This window comes from Perissodus microlepis, chromosome 5 (assembly GCF_051167445.1).
Source record: "Perissodus microlepis isolate ML-2025 ecotype Zambia chromosome 5, ASM5116744v1, whole genome shotgun sequence".
NCBI classification, from domain to species: Eukaryota; Metazoa; Chordata; class Actinopteri; order Cichliformes; family Cichlidae; genus Perissodus; species Perissodus microlepis.
Window position 1 is genome coordinate 29,272,645 of NC_140465.1, and position 18,722 is coordinate 29,291,366.

General features: G+C 40.5%; 1 protein-coding gene across 2 annotated transcripts in view; it reads right to left on the reverse strand.

The window, feature by feature from the left end:
- Positions 1-18,722, reverse strand: part of magi3b (membrane associated guanylate kinase, WW and PDZ domain containing 3b) — a 128,326-nt gene that overhangs the window by 22,484 nt on the left and 87,120 nt on the right. For both annotated transcript variants that reach the window (XM_084929242.1, XM_084929243.1), the window contains exons 2-5: positions 17,740-17,856; positions 8,287-8,406; positions 2,446-2,652; positions 102-270 (exon numbers count right to left, since the gene is read on the reverse strand). In XM_084929242.1, coding sequence (XP_084785368.1) covers positions 102-270; positions 2,446-2,652; positions 8,287-8,406; positions 17,740-17,856 — 613 coding nt within the window. The remainder of the gene's footprint in view (positions 1-101; positions 271-2,445; positions 2,653-8,286; positions 8,407-17,739; positions 17,857-18,722) is intronic.

Consider the following 18,722-nt stretch of genomic DNA (forward strand, 5'->3'; position numbering starts at 1 on the left):
TTATAAACTCTATAAAATTAACTAAAATAACTAAAGTGCAATTTCTAATCAGCCCTGTATTAGACATTATCACTTTGAGCCACAGCTCACGTCTCACTTACTCTATGAAGTAGACCATGCCGGTCTCAGTATAAGCCATTTCCCAGTTGAAAGGCAGGGGCTCCAAGCTGTCGTCACGAGGAAGAGAGCTCCATGTGCGGAAGTCCATGGTGCTGCTGGACTGAGTGTAGCTGGGCACTGCTTTCCTCCAGTCTGCCCCCTCTTTGTGCTCTGGAGAGCGTTGGAGGATGGATATATTAAAAAGGGAATAAGACAGTGAAAGCAAGGCAGAGAGAGTAGAAGGTTCGCCTGCAGGAACACCTATGTCCTGTGTTCCTGCTTGCTGCAGGGAATTGGCGATTCCATGTCGCTCACAGGATTTGCATGTCTTCGCCAAAGGGCAGTTTTAGATTTGCCTGAGCAAACTGTGTGTGAGGAAAAGTCTGTGCCTATGTATGTGTATATTTCCTGTGGGTTGCAATGATAGAGGCAGGGATTCACATCGAAAGGGCCAGTTGAACCCTGAGGCTTCTTCTCTTTGATTATACTTTATAACTGCACATAAAATATATTCCATTACATTTGTAGACACTCCCCTTTAATGAGAAACTGCTTGCCAATGAACACGAAACATACAACAAAGGCTCTGTTAATTCACTTAGCACTCCATGCCTTCCTCAGAAGATGGTTATAAAGCATTGAAACATAACTGGTTTTCATCCTTTTCTTTTTATGTGGCGCTAACCCTCCTCACAATAGAGGATAATGCCAAAAGATGTTACGCAAATCACAATAAAAGCATTTCTGGGGGGATGCATTTCCTAAAGATCATTCCACCTGAATTTTATATTGCCTATAAATTGCTAAAAGAAACAACTACAGAGCCCTTCAGCAGCATTCGAATTTTGGTTATTTACAGCTTCTAAAACACTTTCCTCTTTTGCCTCTCTAATCAAATGCACACACTTGAGCTTGATTTTTAAAGGAAGACAAAGTGCGGATGGCATGTTTGAAGATGCTTTATGTGCTCGAGCTATGTAGACACTTGGAGAACCAGCCTGAGGGCAAAGCCTGAAGGAGAGCTCATCAGTAAGGTTCACAGCAGGGTGAGGGCCCACTCGACGATACGAGTCAGATGGGTTATAGAAGGACTGTGGTTGATAAGGACAGCCTAAGCAATGATGGAGGAAGCTGCAGTGAAGAGTTCAGAGACTTAGAGCTCACATTTTCCATTAACCTCTTTTTTCATTCGACCATAACTCTCTCCATCTACGGTTGGTCTGAGACTTCTTTGCCACAGCTGTGGGCTGTAGCAGAGCAGTCATTTGTGACTGGTTGCTTTCCATAAAAAGAACTCTTGAATGTCTGGGCATTGTTTTGTGTTTGATTTCAATATGACAGAACAGTTGTGTAAACAGACTGGATTTCTGTGAATCCCTTGTACAGCTGAGCAAGCAGTGCTTGAGCTGAGACTGTCAAAACAATGTTTCATTGTGTAAAAAATATTTTCAGCTTGGACTGGCCTCAATCTTAACCCTAATTCTCTCCTACTAAAAAAAAAATGGATATGGTATGTAGCATGTAACCTATTTCTGCTACAGGTCTGCTCTCCTTGTAAGCATTAAGGACAGATTCACTCCTTAGAGAGCCCAGGAGTTGTTCTGATAGATCACATGCACAGTATCCTACTCTCCTAGATCAGAGTCTCTCAAGGTGACCTGGGAGTTTATTCAACGCTAATGGTAACAGGGCTGTCACATCACACGTTTAAAATAGAGTCCAAGATAACATTATTTCTTTTATTTCTAGAAAGCGATATTACTGTGACCTAAAGTTCTTTACATGTCGGTTGGGTCCCTTCAAAACTAGAAACCCAAATCTATCCTCAGGAACCAAGTCAGACAGGGCACAGACTGAGTTCAATCTAAGTGTCATTATGTCAAAAATCTGGATTATATTTAACAAAGAAATGAAAAATTCAATACCTGTTGAATGCTCTCTTTCTGGGCCTGTTTTTGTCAAATGCATTTGGATCAGGTCTCACTGTCCTCAGGTCCCTTTCTAAAAAAGACTTAACAGTAATTCTTGATGCTTTAGGGTTTTCTAGGGTCTTTTAGGGTCAAGTATTACTGAACTGAACTAAACACGGAACTGGAAACTGACTATTATTAAACAGCAAGAAATCGGAAGTAGAAATTTCTTCCCCTGAGCTTCTCATTAAGAAAAATAATATGCAATACCATTTGATCTAGGAGTACAAAATATTTCAATCTTGACTGACAAATGAGATGCAAAATGACAAAATGAATTACGAAGACGACCAATCTGCACAGGAGAGCGTAGTGCAACATTATTTTCGTACACTTTTTTTGAAGCCTAACATTTTGTGCTTTGACATTGACTTACCAGGCAAGCCATTGACCAGTGGTGGCCGCTCATCATCATCCTCCTCCTCAGGTACAGCGCTGTCCTTCCTGTCCATCTTACTGACTGAGGTTGTACGTTTCCTGGGGACCTCGCCACCAAAGTCCTCATCAAACAACACCTGATCCACCAGGTCAGGCTGCACCAGGTTGGGCTCTGCCGGAGGCTTTGGGGTTCCATAGTAGTTACCTTACAGAGGAAAGGAAAATGAAAAAAAGAAGTCATTTAAAATAATGTAACCAGAAATAGAAAAGCTTGAGTATATTCCAAAAAGACCAAAAGGAAAGAAAACTGTACTTGGCTGTGCCAGAAGACACAGACAGGGCCTCCACTATGCCACTATCACCACAATTTCTGTGATTTAAATCAAAAATGATTTCTCTAAATGTCACACACCAGCACTCAAGGTCAACCATTTACAAATTTCAGAGGTCTGATTCCTCTGCATATTTTTTCCGTCTCTTAACCCCCCGCTTTGTTTCCCTTTGATAACCGCACCACAGGGCTGTCATCACTCATGTTACATTAAAATCACTTCACTTGGAATTTGCCAGCAACTAATTACACTGATCATTGAATACAGCAATTATCTATCTCTCAGCTTGCTTTTTTTCCATAATGAAGAAAGACCTTGTGTTACGGATTATAAATATTCAGTGGGATAACAGCACTCTGTAAAGAGACGCAGGAGAGAGTAAAACTTTGTTAAATTATTTTCTCATTTAGCTCATGGGGTGATCTATCTATGTATGGCTAGTGAGCAGTATGTGGAACTCAATTTAGGCATTGAATAAGTAATTATTCAACCTCCATTAGGATTACAAATAATGTGCATACTAATTTAAATCCCTGCCATTTATTATGATTATTTGTTTGTTAAATGCTGCTCTGTCAGATGTGTATACGGAAAAATTATCAAATTAATTTTTTTGTAATCCATTAGTAAAGGCATATATTTACTTGCTACTTACAATAAGCGATCGTCAGATTGAGCCTACTCAGCGAAATCATCGTATATAATTTGATTAAATAAAGAATACAGAGAAATACCGCTGGGAAATGCAGATCTTTGGCTATTTAATTAGCCTCCATAAACTTGATCTTATTTTCATTTGGAGCCAGTTGCTTATGGGACCATTGTATTATGAACCTTTGATGTACTTAAGCGTGAACATGCAGGCATCACAAACAGTGTACTGTAAGAGCAGCATTTATCAACTCCAGATCTTTTTATAGCTCGCTTACAAAGAGGGAAAGCTGACAGCATCGTGCATGCCAGAAAGAACAGAGGGCTGTGAGAAAAATATCACAGCCACTCCAGTAGCTTTACAGAGCGATACAGTAGCACCACATCAGCCTTCCTCATAAGTGAGCCCATCTTGAGCCAGGCCTCATCTCCTCGGGCATGCCAGCAACAGTACACGGCAAACTGGGTTAATGCAGCTATGGTCATCTTTCTCAAAGCAGCAGGAAGGTTGAAAAGAAGACGAAGGCTGGATAAAAGCCTACCCTTCCCCTCCTCACATGTAACTTTACTGTTTACTAAGCGACAGCCATCCGCATTTGTCAAAGATGGCTTCATTAACAGGGGTGGCACAGCGATAGCGGGGAAAGATTGGGTCTGCTGGCTAATCCCCGCCTGTCTCCTGCCACACACTGACATTTATCAGCCAGACGCTACCTCTGTGATTAATTACTTACTAACATGTCTCTTGGCCCCTGATAAATGTGTGGCGCAGATGTAGAGGTGTGTGAAAGCAGTGTATCAGCAGAGATTTGTGGCACTATTTGCCATTATAAATGGAGGGAAGCCTTATAAGCTGATAAAAAAAAGGAAGCTTGTCCGATGTTACTTGTGATCCTTGTGTGATGAGGTTGATGAGCAAGGATGAGTGAACCTACTCCTTCCAAGTGTGTGCAAGCAATTTCATGGTGGTGGAATCAGCTACTGGTAATAAAAAAAAGCTTCCAGTTGTGAGGGGCAATATAAGCTACACAAGGTTATGAGCACTCTTTCATCCTACCAAATGCACGGACAGACACACACACAGCAACAAATCCATCAGACCAAATCCACAAACAGTCAGCTTCAAAATCCAATTTAATGTTTGTTTTCACTTCTTGCAAAAATCTGACTTATTGTCACAAAATATACCCTAAAACAACTGTATAGAAGTGGCTGACAAAAGATGAAAGAATTCTGCTCGTAGCATATTAAAGGTCATCTATCAGGGGAAAAAAGTCTTGTAAAGACCTATTTAGTTTTTAACTGCCTCCTCTGCTCAACTCTGAAAGTGTGCCCCCAGCTGGATCTCAGAGGCACAGAAATCAAGGAGGGACCAAACCCCCCCCCCAAAAAAACTAACTGTGAATGCTTGGCACGGATGGCTTATATGTGTGCTTGCCAGATTACCTGGGACCAAAACCAACATAGATTGTCCAGCTTGTATCCGACCAATTTTAGAGCAGACTGGATGCGCAGAAACAATCTTATCCTAGAAGGATATTACAAGTGTGTTGTGTCCTCATTTTTATCCAGTCTTTCTTGAGAGAAGAACAATCCCTGATAGCTTTGTGACAAATAAGTTAAGGAGAGGCTGTTTAGGCTAAAAATATATGTACATTGCCTCCCATAAGCCATTTGCTTAGTGGAGGACAAATGTTTTTCTTGAGCCATTAAGATAATGGCCATTACATCAGGGAGTTCATTACAATTAACTAAGAATCCCATTAGCCAAGCAACTTGTGCACAGCTCAATTATTATGCATGACTACAGACTTAAGGTAATTCACGAGGTCCTCACAGAACTATGGAACCCATCTGGCCTGTGACAGGACACAGGAACTTATTTTCCCCTTTCCAAAGAAGAAAATAGGCTGGGCTTCAAACACAACTAAATGCAGTAAATCACATTCCTTGATCCGATTACTTCCACCTTTGAGTAAACTGTGCTGCTTAGAGATCAACACTCCCTGCCACAGTAGCCGTGCATCGCTTGTGCTGACTGAGTTTAAGCAGACGCGCAGAGGAGGGGGCATCCACTATCAGAGTGTTCAGAGTGTTCCCTCTTAGGAGTAGTATACTGAAACCTTCCAACTTTTGAGAAGCTAATCCTCACATCTGCACATAGCCGAGGCTGTCCTGCTTCCTCGGCAAAGGGGGTTTCCACTGGGAGACGAGGAGCTCAGTATGCCTGTCAACTACATCTCTTTCTCTATTATATTATATTCCTCGATTTGCTCCCCATTTCTCTCTTTCTGCAAACAGTCAAACTCTTTATAAAAGGTATAAATCCCACTTGACTTCAGCTCATAGATGAAGGACAGGTTTTGGGCGCCTTGGTAACCCTGGAAACCTGATCTTCAAATTCTTAGATGATCTATTCCGACACAAGGAAGGACAGGATTTGTTCTGTGTTCAAGGATGTGGAATTGTGTGCTAACAATGTATGTGTGTCCATGTGTGTCTAATGCCATTGCTGCAGCTGTGCTATGGGGATGAAATCCTTTAGAAGGAATGACACCTTATCACAGGGCTCACAGACTGCTGCAAGAAGCTGCCTCAGCAGGTCCAGACAGACTACGCACCTCACCATCAATAAATGCATGCAGACAAAGTTGCACAATATGGTAAAAAACAGAAAAGCACCTGTGCACATCCAGAGGAAGCTGCTCTGAGCCTTACGGCTCTCTCCCTCTGGATGAGGATTTTACTTTATCTTTTAATTCTACATCTCACAGGAAGCACAAGAAGTAGCTGAATGGGAATGAGAGCGGTGAAGGGATTGTCCATTTTATGCGACCAGAGGTTGCTCCTCAAACATTTAGAAAAATCCTCTCGCATTTCACAGCAGTCTGGATTTGCACTAAGAAAGAATGAGCTTAAAGAGAATGGGGAGATTATCATGTTATTGCCATAATCATTGTGATATGTGAGAGAAATCCAACATTGCAATCCCTTCAGACGTTGCAACCGTCTGACTTTACGAGACCTCTGAATGCAGGGCAGCAGCTTATGTTTTATTGTTGCTAAGATGCTAAAAATCTTAAAAACCATTCAAATGTTCGCCAAGCTGAAATATCCCTTGTTGTGTAAACTCTGTACTGGAAAGAACATGAATGTGCTTGTCTACTAGCAGTAAAATATCATTTGGAGCTGACATGTTTACTTCCTTAAGGCGCTGTCACATGAACATTCGAAGAAAAAAAACAAACAAACAGTTCTTTAGCTCTAAAAGTTACATTTTAAATTTTGAATGTTTGTGACAAGCCAGGCCTTGCCGGCTGTGTATGTGAGAGGAGAGAAAGAGGAAAGAAAGAGGCTGATTTATCCCATGAATAAAGCATGAGTTGTAAGTAAGGACACAAGTGGATCCTCCTTATTTGTGACTGCGAAGTCAGCAGGTGGGTTCAGAATGTTGACTGGTTTACAAAAAGTCACCAACAGGTGCCACAGCTGCTACTCGTTCACACACTATTGTATATGCAGTGTATACTGAAAAAGTAAAATAGGTACTGGCACAGATACATAAACAGGGAACGCAAAAAGTGTCGGACATGAAGTACGAACTTGCAGGGCACAGATTAAAGTGCAAACTATGCTCATGAGCATGCATGCAAGTTATGGCTAATTCAAGTACGAGGAATAACTTTCCAGCTCTGCAAATCACCGACTGTCCGTGCAAAATGCAAAATTTAGAAGAATAAAAAGTTGTCTAATACAGAAAATGCAACAACAGAACTGTGATCAGTAGATTTGCATCCCATATGTCTGATTATGACCTGCTCTGCTTCATAAAGAATTAAAGAATCTGACAAAGGAAAAGTGGATAAAGATAAAGCTAACCAGAGCTGAGCACCAGCCACAAGCTTCAGTATGAGCAGTGAAAAGATCAAAAGATTTAATTATGGAGACAAGCTGAAAAGAGAAAAGGATGAATGACCTGTTATCTGGCAAAACTCGGGCAACTCTTTTTATTTAAATATCTGTATCTCTTTCTAGTTGCAGAGCACTTTATGTTTTAGTTGTTTAGGAGTAAGAACATCCAGTAACCTCCAGCAGTTTTGTTTAATAATTAATTTTGTAATGAAAATAAAAAGAAGACTGGATTTTTTTTTTGTTTTTTTCCTCTACATGCTGTCAATTATAGTACTTAGAAAGGAAATTACAATCGGGAAAACTCAGTAATGTGTATTGAAAATGAAAATATAGGTTTTATTTTAATGACACATTTTATTTGTCTAACCAGAGTAAACTATCCTCTGATCACTGCAACATACATAACACAAGGCCTATAATTCACCCTTTAGCTCAAACACTTTGAATGCTTTGCTACAAAGAAGAAAAAACCCTTCCTGCCTATCACACCTGTCACTGACTGCTGACTATTTCAGGTCCTAAAGTGCCTGGAAAATGTAAAGTTTATTTAATCCTTGCTACAAAAAAATTGTTCTTATTTATACAATATTTCTATGTCTATTTAAATTTAAGGTCTGCAAACGTCATACCTCATCCCCCTTTCTACACATAGAGAGGAGAAGCTGAATAGTGCAGTTTATATCAAGAGCTGCATATACTGCTGCTACTCTGACTGTCACTTCTAACAAGTCTTTAATCGTGTTTCACTGATCAATACATTTTGTCCCGCTCGTCACATTTCACTAAGGCAGGCTATAAGTCATAATGACTGTGAATAGCAAGCTTACACTCACTCTATTGTAGAGAGCTGTCAGTGTGAATCATATTCTCTGACTAAATGCACACAGCCGAAGACATGCACACAGAAAGGTTTCTCATATTCTTAATGCCACCGTGATGCCTACCATCATAGGTTCCACTCTCTAGCAGAAGTCCACTCTCCTCCAGGATCCTAAAGTCTCCAACACTGATGAAGTTGTAGTCCACGCCTGGCACCTCCCCCTCTCGAGGAAGCCGCGTTGTGCCTGCAAAGAAAAACACACAAGCATACAAGTCAACACAAGTATAGATAAAGCAGTAATGTAGAATATGTTTCAGTTGAGACAGAAACTGAGATTAAGATATTTTCTCGGCTAACAGGTTCTGAACTGAATTGACCAGTCAAAATAAAAACAACTCTCTACTCTCTGTTCTTGATTTCAAAGATATAAAAGATGCCGTTTTTGTGCGTTTTTTTCTTTTTATCTGTATAAGACTGCAGTACATATTTGATAAGAGCAGATATCTCTTTTTGGAATGAAAATCCAAAGAGACCTTGGTACCATCTTGTGAAAGATGGATAACTGATGAAGGCCTGTAGAGCACTGAGGGCTTAATTCATTTAATCCTCCGTGAGTAACTGCAGCCTCTGCTAACAAGTTCTTATTGGAAGCTTCTTGGCACATATACTGGCTACAGCTGAAATGCAGAAATCAGTAGAGCAAATTAGAGATGTGAATTATGATGGAAGCAATGGGATTTGTAGCCCCCTGGTGTGGGTTAAGTTCACTCAGTGCCACAGAGGGCAACTCGAATGCAAATGACACAAGGCAATTCTGAGTGCATATTTTGCCCCTGTGGGGAAGCCACAGTCTACTTCAGTACTGATGGGAATTTTTTTCTTCGAGGATGATTATCTGCAAGGCAAAAAAATGGACACCAAATGATTACATTAGCATGGGGATTATGTAAACTGTATTCCATGAATAAGTAAGTGGGAATGTGCTACAATTGCACTCAAGGCTAATTAGGTGGTGTGTCACCAAACTTGTAAACTCCACTGAAATAACCACAAGAGTTGAAGGTAGGACAGCAGTAATTGGTAGCATGAGAGGCAAAACAAAGCAGACACACAGCCACCAGTCATCAATCCTGCATTTCATGGACATTTCTCTCACCTAAACGAATGTCAGTCATGCTTCTGGAGCAGATACTTCCTAGTTAATCCTTTCTAGGGTCATGGGAAGGGCAGAGGGTTGAGGATAAGAGGGAGATGAGGAAACAACCCTGGAGATTACCAGTCTGTAGGGGGCTTGCATAAAACAGTCATTTATATTCAGAAAATCATTCAATCTGAAATTTTAAATAAGCCCCATTTCAGTGTAAGAGGAAACCAGAGCAAATCGAGTAGCCCTGCAGCCGAAAAGGGAGATGAGGGAAACACAGAAACGATACTACACAGAACTACAACACAGAAAAAAGTTTAGTAAGTGAATATGCTCTCACAATGCCAAGCAAGAGCACTTCTACCACTTCTGAATTCAGCAACAGCAACACACAGTATCAGCAAGAAATTAACATAAGTATTTTGAATTAAATACAAATATACCCTAAGTGTGCTGTTGATCTGTTCAGCAACAGTATACATGTGTTGCATTAAAATAAACTGCATTTAGGCATTCCAATACAACTATAGTGGAATGTTACTGAAATATACTGCAGCATCTCCAGAGTATTTCTTTGGCACTTGTAGAGTCTGTGCTAATTAGTAGTGAAAAGGGTCTGTAGATCGTGGTGGCCAAATAGCCTATTAAGTAACTTTATGTTGCCATTTCCTTTTGTTTTTCCACTCATATTTTCTCCCTAATTGGACTGTGACAGCTTCACTGCACAGTGCAGGAGCAAAATCACAGTTTGGGGAGAAAAAAAACAAAACACAGACGCTTGCTTCTACAGTCTGCCGTGATACCACAGTTTGTGTTACCAAAAGCAGTTGACACTGCATTGTGTGTGTGAATGCCAACCTCTGCTGCTTCTCATTACCAACTTGTCTGCCTGCGGCGCTGGCTTTGGTCCCTCGAAAATGTCCCCTGTAGCCCAATTACTTGAGCCACAGTTGTACCTGCCAAGAATCTCCCTAAGCCATCATCCTGGATGCCACACCAATATATACCATAAACCTGCTATTGTGAATCAGTTGCGCCAATATAATAAAGGCTCGCTCATGATTTAAGGGTGCAGATGAATGAAAGTGGCAAATCCAAACAGAACTTTGCAGCATCTTGCCATATTTTTCTTTTGAACACAAGGGTTGGAGACTGCTAAACTAACGGCAGGAAGCCCCCCCTCCAAAAAAGATACTATAATGAAAAAGGTTAAGTGGATATACTGCAGTTAATTGCCCAGCAATACACAGCAGGAATGTATTTGGATCATGGCTTAAAGCAGAGGGGAGAGTCTCCTCTATTCAAATTCGGGCTGTGCCGAGTGACATTTTCTCAGGCTCTGGAGCTTCAGTGGGAATCAACAGCAAGTAATAAAAGATTCAGGACATGTGTCTCCTGGTTTAATTAAAGGCAACAATTGTACAACTGTAATCTGACAAAATCACTAGACACACAAGAAAAAGGCAACAGTAGTGCTGTGACTTCTAAAGTCAAAATGACACAGTTTTTGGGGTTACATAAAGTTTAAAAAGTACAAAAAAATGGCATCATGGTCTCTGAAGCACCCTTCAGTTTTTACTTGATTATTTTTCCTTGTTGTCTTGTTTTTTGTTAGCTCCTGTTTTATTTTAGTTGTGGATCTCTGGTATTTCTTTTTTGTTTTTCCCTCATTTGCTGTAGCCTGTCCTGCCCTCATTAATTTCACTGTGATTGTTTTCACCTGCATCCAGTCAGCCCTGTGTGCGTATGCAGTTTAATGTCTGTGAAGGTTCTCAGTCATCCAGGTCATCGTAGTCAAAGGAGCTTGCAAAGAAAAGCGTCTGGACTTAAAGTAACTTAAAGAAGTCCAGACGCTTTTCTTTGCAAGCTCCTTTGACTATGCAGTTTAATCTGTTCCCCTGTAAATTTGTCTGTTTACCTTCAGTTTGACCTTCTTGTACTCACATATTTCAAAAGCTTTTCTGGGTTCTAGTTTTGTTTTTATCAGCCCTGTGGATTCATTAAAGCTCACCTTTTGTTAGTTAGACCTATTTATTCATTTCAATTTTGTAACCTGAGGTCAAGAAAATGTTTCAACACCATCTGCTGCATGTGCTTTGGATGGTGCTGGAGGTATTGTAAACAATAGTAAGGGAGCTGCTTGTCTGGTCAAACTATATAAATAAAGCTTATAATTAGGGCTGAATCAGATGACCCAGAACCTTCACTTTCTTATGCTGCAATAGGCCTAAGTTCCTGGTGGCTTCCCATGATACACTGACTGTTTCTTCCTTATTCAGGTTTGTGTTTATACACTTTACTTTTAATCATTAGGTTCTGTCTCTCTTCCACAGTATGTCTTTTGCTCTGCCTCCCTCCCCACCAGCAGATGGCCGCCCCTCATTGAGCCTGGTTCTGCTGGAGGTTTCTTCCTCTTAAAAGGGAGTTTTTCCTTCCCACTGTTGCCGAGTGCTTTCTTACAGTGGATCGTCTTGTTTGATTGTTGGGGTTTTCTCTGTATTATTGTAGGGTTTTTACCATACAATATGAAGTGCATTGAAGGGTTTTGTTGTGCATACAAATGGTGCAAAATGCAGCTGCTCACATTTGAACAAGAACTTGGAAATTTGAGCACATTACCCCTATACTGAGATCTCTTCATTGACTACCTTGTCAGGTTTGAGCAGATTTTAAGGTCCTGCTGCTCACCTACAAGGCTTTAAATGGACTGGCACCTTCATACCTCTCCGACCTTTTACACCTTTATGTTCCATCTCGTGCTCTACAATCTCAGGACTCTGGCCTTCTAAAGGTTCCTAGAGCCAGAAAAAAAGACAATTGGAGAGCGTGCTTTTTCTTTTCGTGCCACATTTTTGTGGAACCTCCTCCTTCAAGATATTAGGCAGGCATGCTCTGTGGAGGTATTTAAAACTAAGTTGAAGACACATTTGTTTACCCTATCCTACATGTCTTAATTCTTTACCTTCTTTTTTAAAAAATTCTTACTGTTTTAACTTGTATTGTGTTTTTTACTTGTATTGCTATGTTCGCTTTTATTTATTTATCTTTTTAGTTTCAAATAGCTGTACAGCACTTTGTTTAAAAGTGCTTTATAAATAAAGTTATTATTATTATCATTATCGAAGGGTTTTGTTGTGATTTAAATAAATAAAATGAAATTTAATTAAAATCACACCAAGCATCTCCGAAATCTCTGAAAAAGTAAATTCAGAGATGTGCCCTTGGTAGGGAGATCTATGTCATGTGCTTTTGGCACAGCGCTGCTTGTTCAAAAGGTTCCTAGATCTGCAGCTACATGTCTTTTTGAAAAAATAAAAAGCTACTTAGTATTGTGACAAAGTCACTGAGTAGGCAAAGATGAGGTGACCTGAAGAGTGATGATCCCTGTTTGGAGTAAGAGACAGATGAGACAGGTAAGTCCGGTGCCCAAGCTTAGGTGGTTTACATTTACACTAAATTCTGACCCCCAATACTAAAAACCAAATATCTTTTATCTTTAAAACTGCTGGTTGATTACAAACCTGACAATGACAACAAGTCACATGCATACACTCCATTTATAATACAAACTAAACTTCACTTCACTGGCATTGTTAGGCAGATTTGTCCTTGGTACAAAGCCAGTTTCCTGTCACTATGACGGACAAGCTGCTGGCTTTAGCGTTGCATTTAACATTCAGGATGGTGTCAACGCTCTCATAAAACTCTTATTAGAAATTGAATGACCATTTCCTAAAATGTCAAACTATTCTTTTTATTTTATGGTTATGAGTAGTGGTTCAGAGCTGTGTGCCTGTCTATCTTGGTTAGAAAAAAAACTGTCACCTTAGTCTTCCAAGGTCTAACTGCTGAGACCTATTTTCTGAACCGTCTGGACTCGAGGTTGCCACAATGGGAACTTCAGAGGTAGTCAGTCAGAAGTGGCAGGCCATAAATTTAACATGTTGAGTTCGTGCACAGTTTTATGATGGTACTTCAAACAAGGGTGGCTTAGGGCTTTGATGTTGAAATTGAAAGAAAGAAAGAACAGGGAAAGCAAAAGGAATCATCACAAATCCAAACTCTTTTGGTATTTCTGCAGAATATTCCCTTTTGAGAAAATATACTGTGGCAAACTCTGTCACTTAGCTATCTGCTGATGTCTTGTTGTAAAACAGACTACCCTATATTGCCATATAAAAAGTAAATGCATAACAGCTCCTTTATCTACCTTCTACCAGTATTGATTTATTGGGAAATTGTGAAAATCAGTTGATGAGGAGAACAGGGAGGCAGAGCACAAGGAATGAGCTGTTGCCACATTTAGCATGCAGAGAGCGAGGTCAGAATGCTTTTCTCATTTCTCTAATTTGTGGCTCCGTGTCTTGTCTATCCTCCATCCTTCTGCCTGTGACCCGGAAATCAATCTCAGTATGCCACGTTGAAGGATGTCTCATTTCTTTAAATGCACTTGTAGAAGAGAGGAAAGAGGAGGTTTGTCAGAGGAGATGTAATTGACGATGGGCAGGTGTGTCCTTTGTCGAAGTGGTTTTTTACCTCCAGTGTATAAAAGAGATATGACTCACAGCTTGAATATATAAAAAAAAACCATGAGAGATGGACTGTTTAAATAACTGTTTTGTCAGTTATTTAAGATCAAGCTTTCTACCCTTCACCGTTTGTGCGTGACTAAAAAAGGTACGTACGTTGCGTAAAACATAATATTTAACTGGTTGCACTTTCAAATACAGGCAACAAAGCATTATTTTGTTAATTGTCTCAACTCCTCTCTCCTCATAACCCTTCCTTGCCTCCTCCACTCACATCTCTGGTGGGAGGACCTAAGACACAAGGAGAGGAAGCAAGGAAGATGAGCAATCTGGGAAATGAGAAAATGGGGGGGGTCAGTCCAGCAGCATTTGTACATGACACGTTGATCCATCCCTGCATTCCTGTCTGTGCATGTACCTGCACTAGTGCAGTCTGTGTGTGTGTGTGTGTGTGTATGTGTGCGTGTGTGTGTGTGAGAGAGAGAGAGAGAGAGAGAGAGAGAGAGAGAGAGAGAGAGAGAGAGACGGAGAGTTTGTTTGGCATAAAGCTCTTTCTCCCCATCTCTGATCTTGGTGGGGAGTCAAGGGACCGCTTGTGACCCTGAGCATTCTGTCCTCTTAGAAAACCCTCCTCTTTTTGTTCTCTTCAGAGCACTTGAGAGCCTCCTCCAGCGTTTTCGTAACAGTCCAAATGAGATGGAGCCCATCCCAAGACCCTGTCAAGGAGGCTCAGGGATTTACCACACACAAACAGCAGAGACTGTGCTCGCGTGTTGTCTCTGTTCCCCCCCTTTTCCTCCATTACAGACCACTCTTCATTGCTTGTCCTCTTCTTTCTGTCTCTTAAAAAATTTGTTTTATGTTTCATAACTGGCCTAAAAGTAATGCTTGCATTATGAACCTAAAATCTAAAGCTCAGTAGAATTGACCTTATGGTGTTAGTAGGCTGCACAAACAGAATGGCACAGATCAGCTGTAGTTGTGTTAGCGTAGTGCAGTGTGGTGGTAGTTAACTAAAGTGGACCACTGTCATGGTGACACAAACCAACCGCTAATCCGCCTGCTGTCAGCATGATTGTCACACATGGCTCTCAAATGTGCTTGTTTATCATCAGCTCGTCATGTTCAACACATTCAGTGAATTGTTATGTGTCCTCATTTGTAATGCCATAGTGTTACTTATAGGGTAGGAGTACTCATTGCACAACTTTTCACTTTTCTGTGCCAAATATATGACCAGCTGAATCCATGCTGAAGAGTTGCAGGGTGAAATTGCAAGAGCAAAATAACTGCAAAACACAGCAGGGGAGCAGAAGATAGAGTATTGCGGGCTAAAAAAAAAAGCCATTCACACTACTCAACAAAGCAGCTTGTGTTGCTGTTGCACTGCACTATTGTCTGGTATGGTTGATACCAGTGTGGTCACTCTGTATACAGTGAGTAAATACTGAATTGGTGCTGTAAAACCAACCAGTTATTCAATATTGTAATGCTATTCTGGATACATGGAGGATAACATGTGCTACAGTATGCTACTGTAACTGATTCTGGAACAGGTAAAATGTTTTTATGCACCTGATATTGGAATGCCAACACTAGGTTATATACACTGGAGCATTTCAAGGTTATAAACTGCAAAAACTGATCTTTTTTTGTTTGTTTTAAATTATTAGTTGTGGTTCAAATGTTTTTGCTTTTATGAATTCAAACCACCATGTAAATAAAGCTGAAAGGAGAAAAACAAGTTTAAAAAAAAAGGGAGCCAAGGGTAATTGAAACAGAAAAAGAGTGAAAGTGAAACAGAGAGGGTGAAGGATGGGAGACCGAGAGCGAGGGAGTGAATGATGGCGGTGCCGTCACTGTGCAAGTCCCGGACTCTTGCTCATTAAGACAGTAATTCAAGCAGGGGATTAGAGAGTCAGACTCATGCACCGAACCCACTGGCTGCGGATGATGAATGGTGGTCAAAGCCTGTAATATCTCACCGACCGCCGCCGCGGTACATGAAAATATACAACGTCGTGTTTGAACAGGTAGTTAATACTGGGGGTGTGTGGATGGGTGACAGAAAAGAGTCCAAGCATGTTATGTTGTGTGTGTGTGCAGAGCAGAGCAGGTGAGAGTGACAGGTAGCAGTGCTGGGGGGGAAATTACTGGAATGAGTTTTGTAAAGCTCTATAATCAACTTCTGTCCATCGAGTGTAACTGACCCAAGATTCTACCAGTGCAGCCAGGTTTTGAGAAGAAAAATTCACAAAGTTCACAAAATGACTGACAGGTATATGAGAGGAATAAACACAAAGAAAAACAAAGAAAGACAAGAACCTCTGAAACTGAGTGAGGCGAGGGATAGAAGAAGGATCGTCCTTAAGTAAAATACATATTAAAGGTAAGCAGCTTACTCTCTGAAAATTTTCACACTTGTGCTGCATGACCCCTCTGAACAAAGCAGAGCAACTTCCAGCCCTGAGGGGCGCGAGTGCTGAGATGCTGCGTGTTTGTGACAGTGCTGTGCCTAAGAGTCTGTCATCGCCTCAGGAGAAGTCCCTCTGCACGTGACTTAAACCTTGACTACACCCAATTACGGCATTTCTCTGAGCAGAGTCAGTGTTCAGCATGACGTGGTAAATATTTAGGCCAATATATCTGTGCAAACATTACGTCAGACTTACAGACACCGTGTCAGAGTCACGTCTCCCGTCGATGCAGTTTCACTTCAGCACATCATCTGGTGCCTTAAAATTCTGTGCAGTTTCTCCTTGTGCGTCATTCAACATCAGTGTTTCACTGTTTTACAATAAATTTAATACAAATTTTCTAAATGGAAATCTGTTTTTAAATTACAGTAGCAATGCAGACAGATAGAGTACAAAAAAATCCTTTTAAGAAAAGAAATAAAATTGCATTTCTAATTTTAGAGGCGTTCCCATCATTGTGGCAAACAGCCTGCATTTATGCAACCCACACAACCCTTAATCGGGATATTAATTTGCACCTTTGCTGTGCTAACAGCCTCATCTCTAATTTTGGTAATTTCCATGCTTTCATTTAACAAAAACGGCGAACATTCAAGCTTATAAAACCTTTTGAATTATCTAAAAAAGGTTCGAAAATGCAGAGGCGTCAGGCTGCAAATGTGTTCTTCTTTTTCTTAGCTCCTGGAAAGTGACATTTTACCAATGAAAGGTTTCTGTCTGCATGGTAAAAGCGAATTTTACTTGACTAACCCAGTCCAAATCCTGAAGACATTATGAAACATTTCCACTGTTTGGAATTACAGGGATTGTATGTTTTTGGAATATATTAATTTGTAATGAAATGACTAATATTGCTTATAAATATTTTTCAGTTTTTCAGTCAAAATTACTATTACCCAAAAACCCATTCACTGTCCACAGTACCAACCTTTTTATTTACTGATTACAGCAAAGAATAATAGCTGGTGATGGCCCCGCTGAGTAGAATGTCAGCAAGGAAAAGCAGAGAAGGGGAGGGAAAAAGCAGGGATATTTATGGAAAGAATACGACTTTGATCATTGTGATGATACGGCACAGAAGTAAATAAGTTACACGGGGGTTACAGAGATGTCCTTGGCCGGGTTGCTATGGTGACACTGAAATGTGTGTTTTGTAGTGTGTGTGACAGAGAGCTGTGAGTGACTGACAGTGCAGGAGCAGACAGGGTACATATGTATTTGAGTGCGGTGTGCATATTCAGGCTTGCGTAATAAAATCGGAACAGGCCTGCTGCTTTTCCGTGCAATATATTTCCAGCTGTCAGATGCATACAGAACGGCCTCATTGTTCCCATAGGGTGCTTCGGACAAAAGTGCACATGCGCTGAAAATAGGGTAGACTGTACATTCAAACCATGTATAATGAATGCCATCAATGGTGTACTTACAGGGGATGGTGCGTAGGTAGAGGTTGTCCCGTATGATCTGTTGGAGCTTGTGGTCCAGCGAGCCCTTCTGAAACTGCAGACTGAGGTAGTGGCGCAGGTCCGTGTTCAATACTTTTCCTGCATCAACAGAGGCAGAGGCAAGGAAGGTCAATAAAAACATGGTGGTAGTCTCTCAGAAGAGTTTATGCCTAAAAGGAAATCCATCCAAGTGGCATGTACCCTCACAAAGTAATCAATACAACAAAATGAGATTAAACTGTAACCCTTTCATGCCTCAACGCAATATTTACATTTCTTTCTCAGGGAATAAACTGTGTTCTGTGTAATTATTTGATGCAAACTGTGCTAACAAAGAGAAACATGAAATGGAGACGACTTAATAAAGACATGGGTTTTATTTTTAGAACATCATGTAAGTTAAAATCAAGGTATAAGAAAAACACTGTCATGAAAGCATGAAGAGCTTAACAGACAACATGGTTTGACCAATTTACCCAAGAGATGTCTTTTCAGGTGTCGATAATTAAGCAATTAAGCCCATGCAACTCCCTGAAGACTCCTGCAGTGATATTGCAAGGCACGGAAAATGGCCAGCTGCAGTCTGCCAGTAGTACTTTAAGTGTAATCATTTGAATTCAGTTAAGTGTATTTTAATTCATTCTATATAGACAGTATACAGACAGTATAAAGGGACACGCTAACGAATGAATGGTAGCTCACATGGTAGCTTAATCAGTGAAAAGGCAGTACAGAGGTTAGCAAGCGGTTTCCTACTTAAGAGTTTTTTAAATTTTGATACTCTGGGTTAATTGTAAGACCTTCCCTGAATGAATGAGGTTAAATTAATGAAACAAAATGTAAAGATCATTGGGTAAACTCAAAATTCACAGGGGGCAAGGGGAAAAAAAGTCAGAAACTGACAGAATATATTCTTATATGGAGATTATGTGAGACCACCTGTCCTTTCAAGTTGAGAGCTTAAA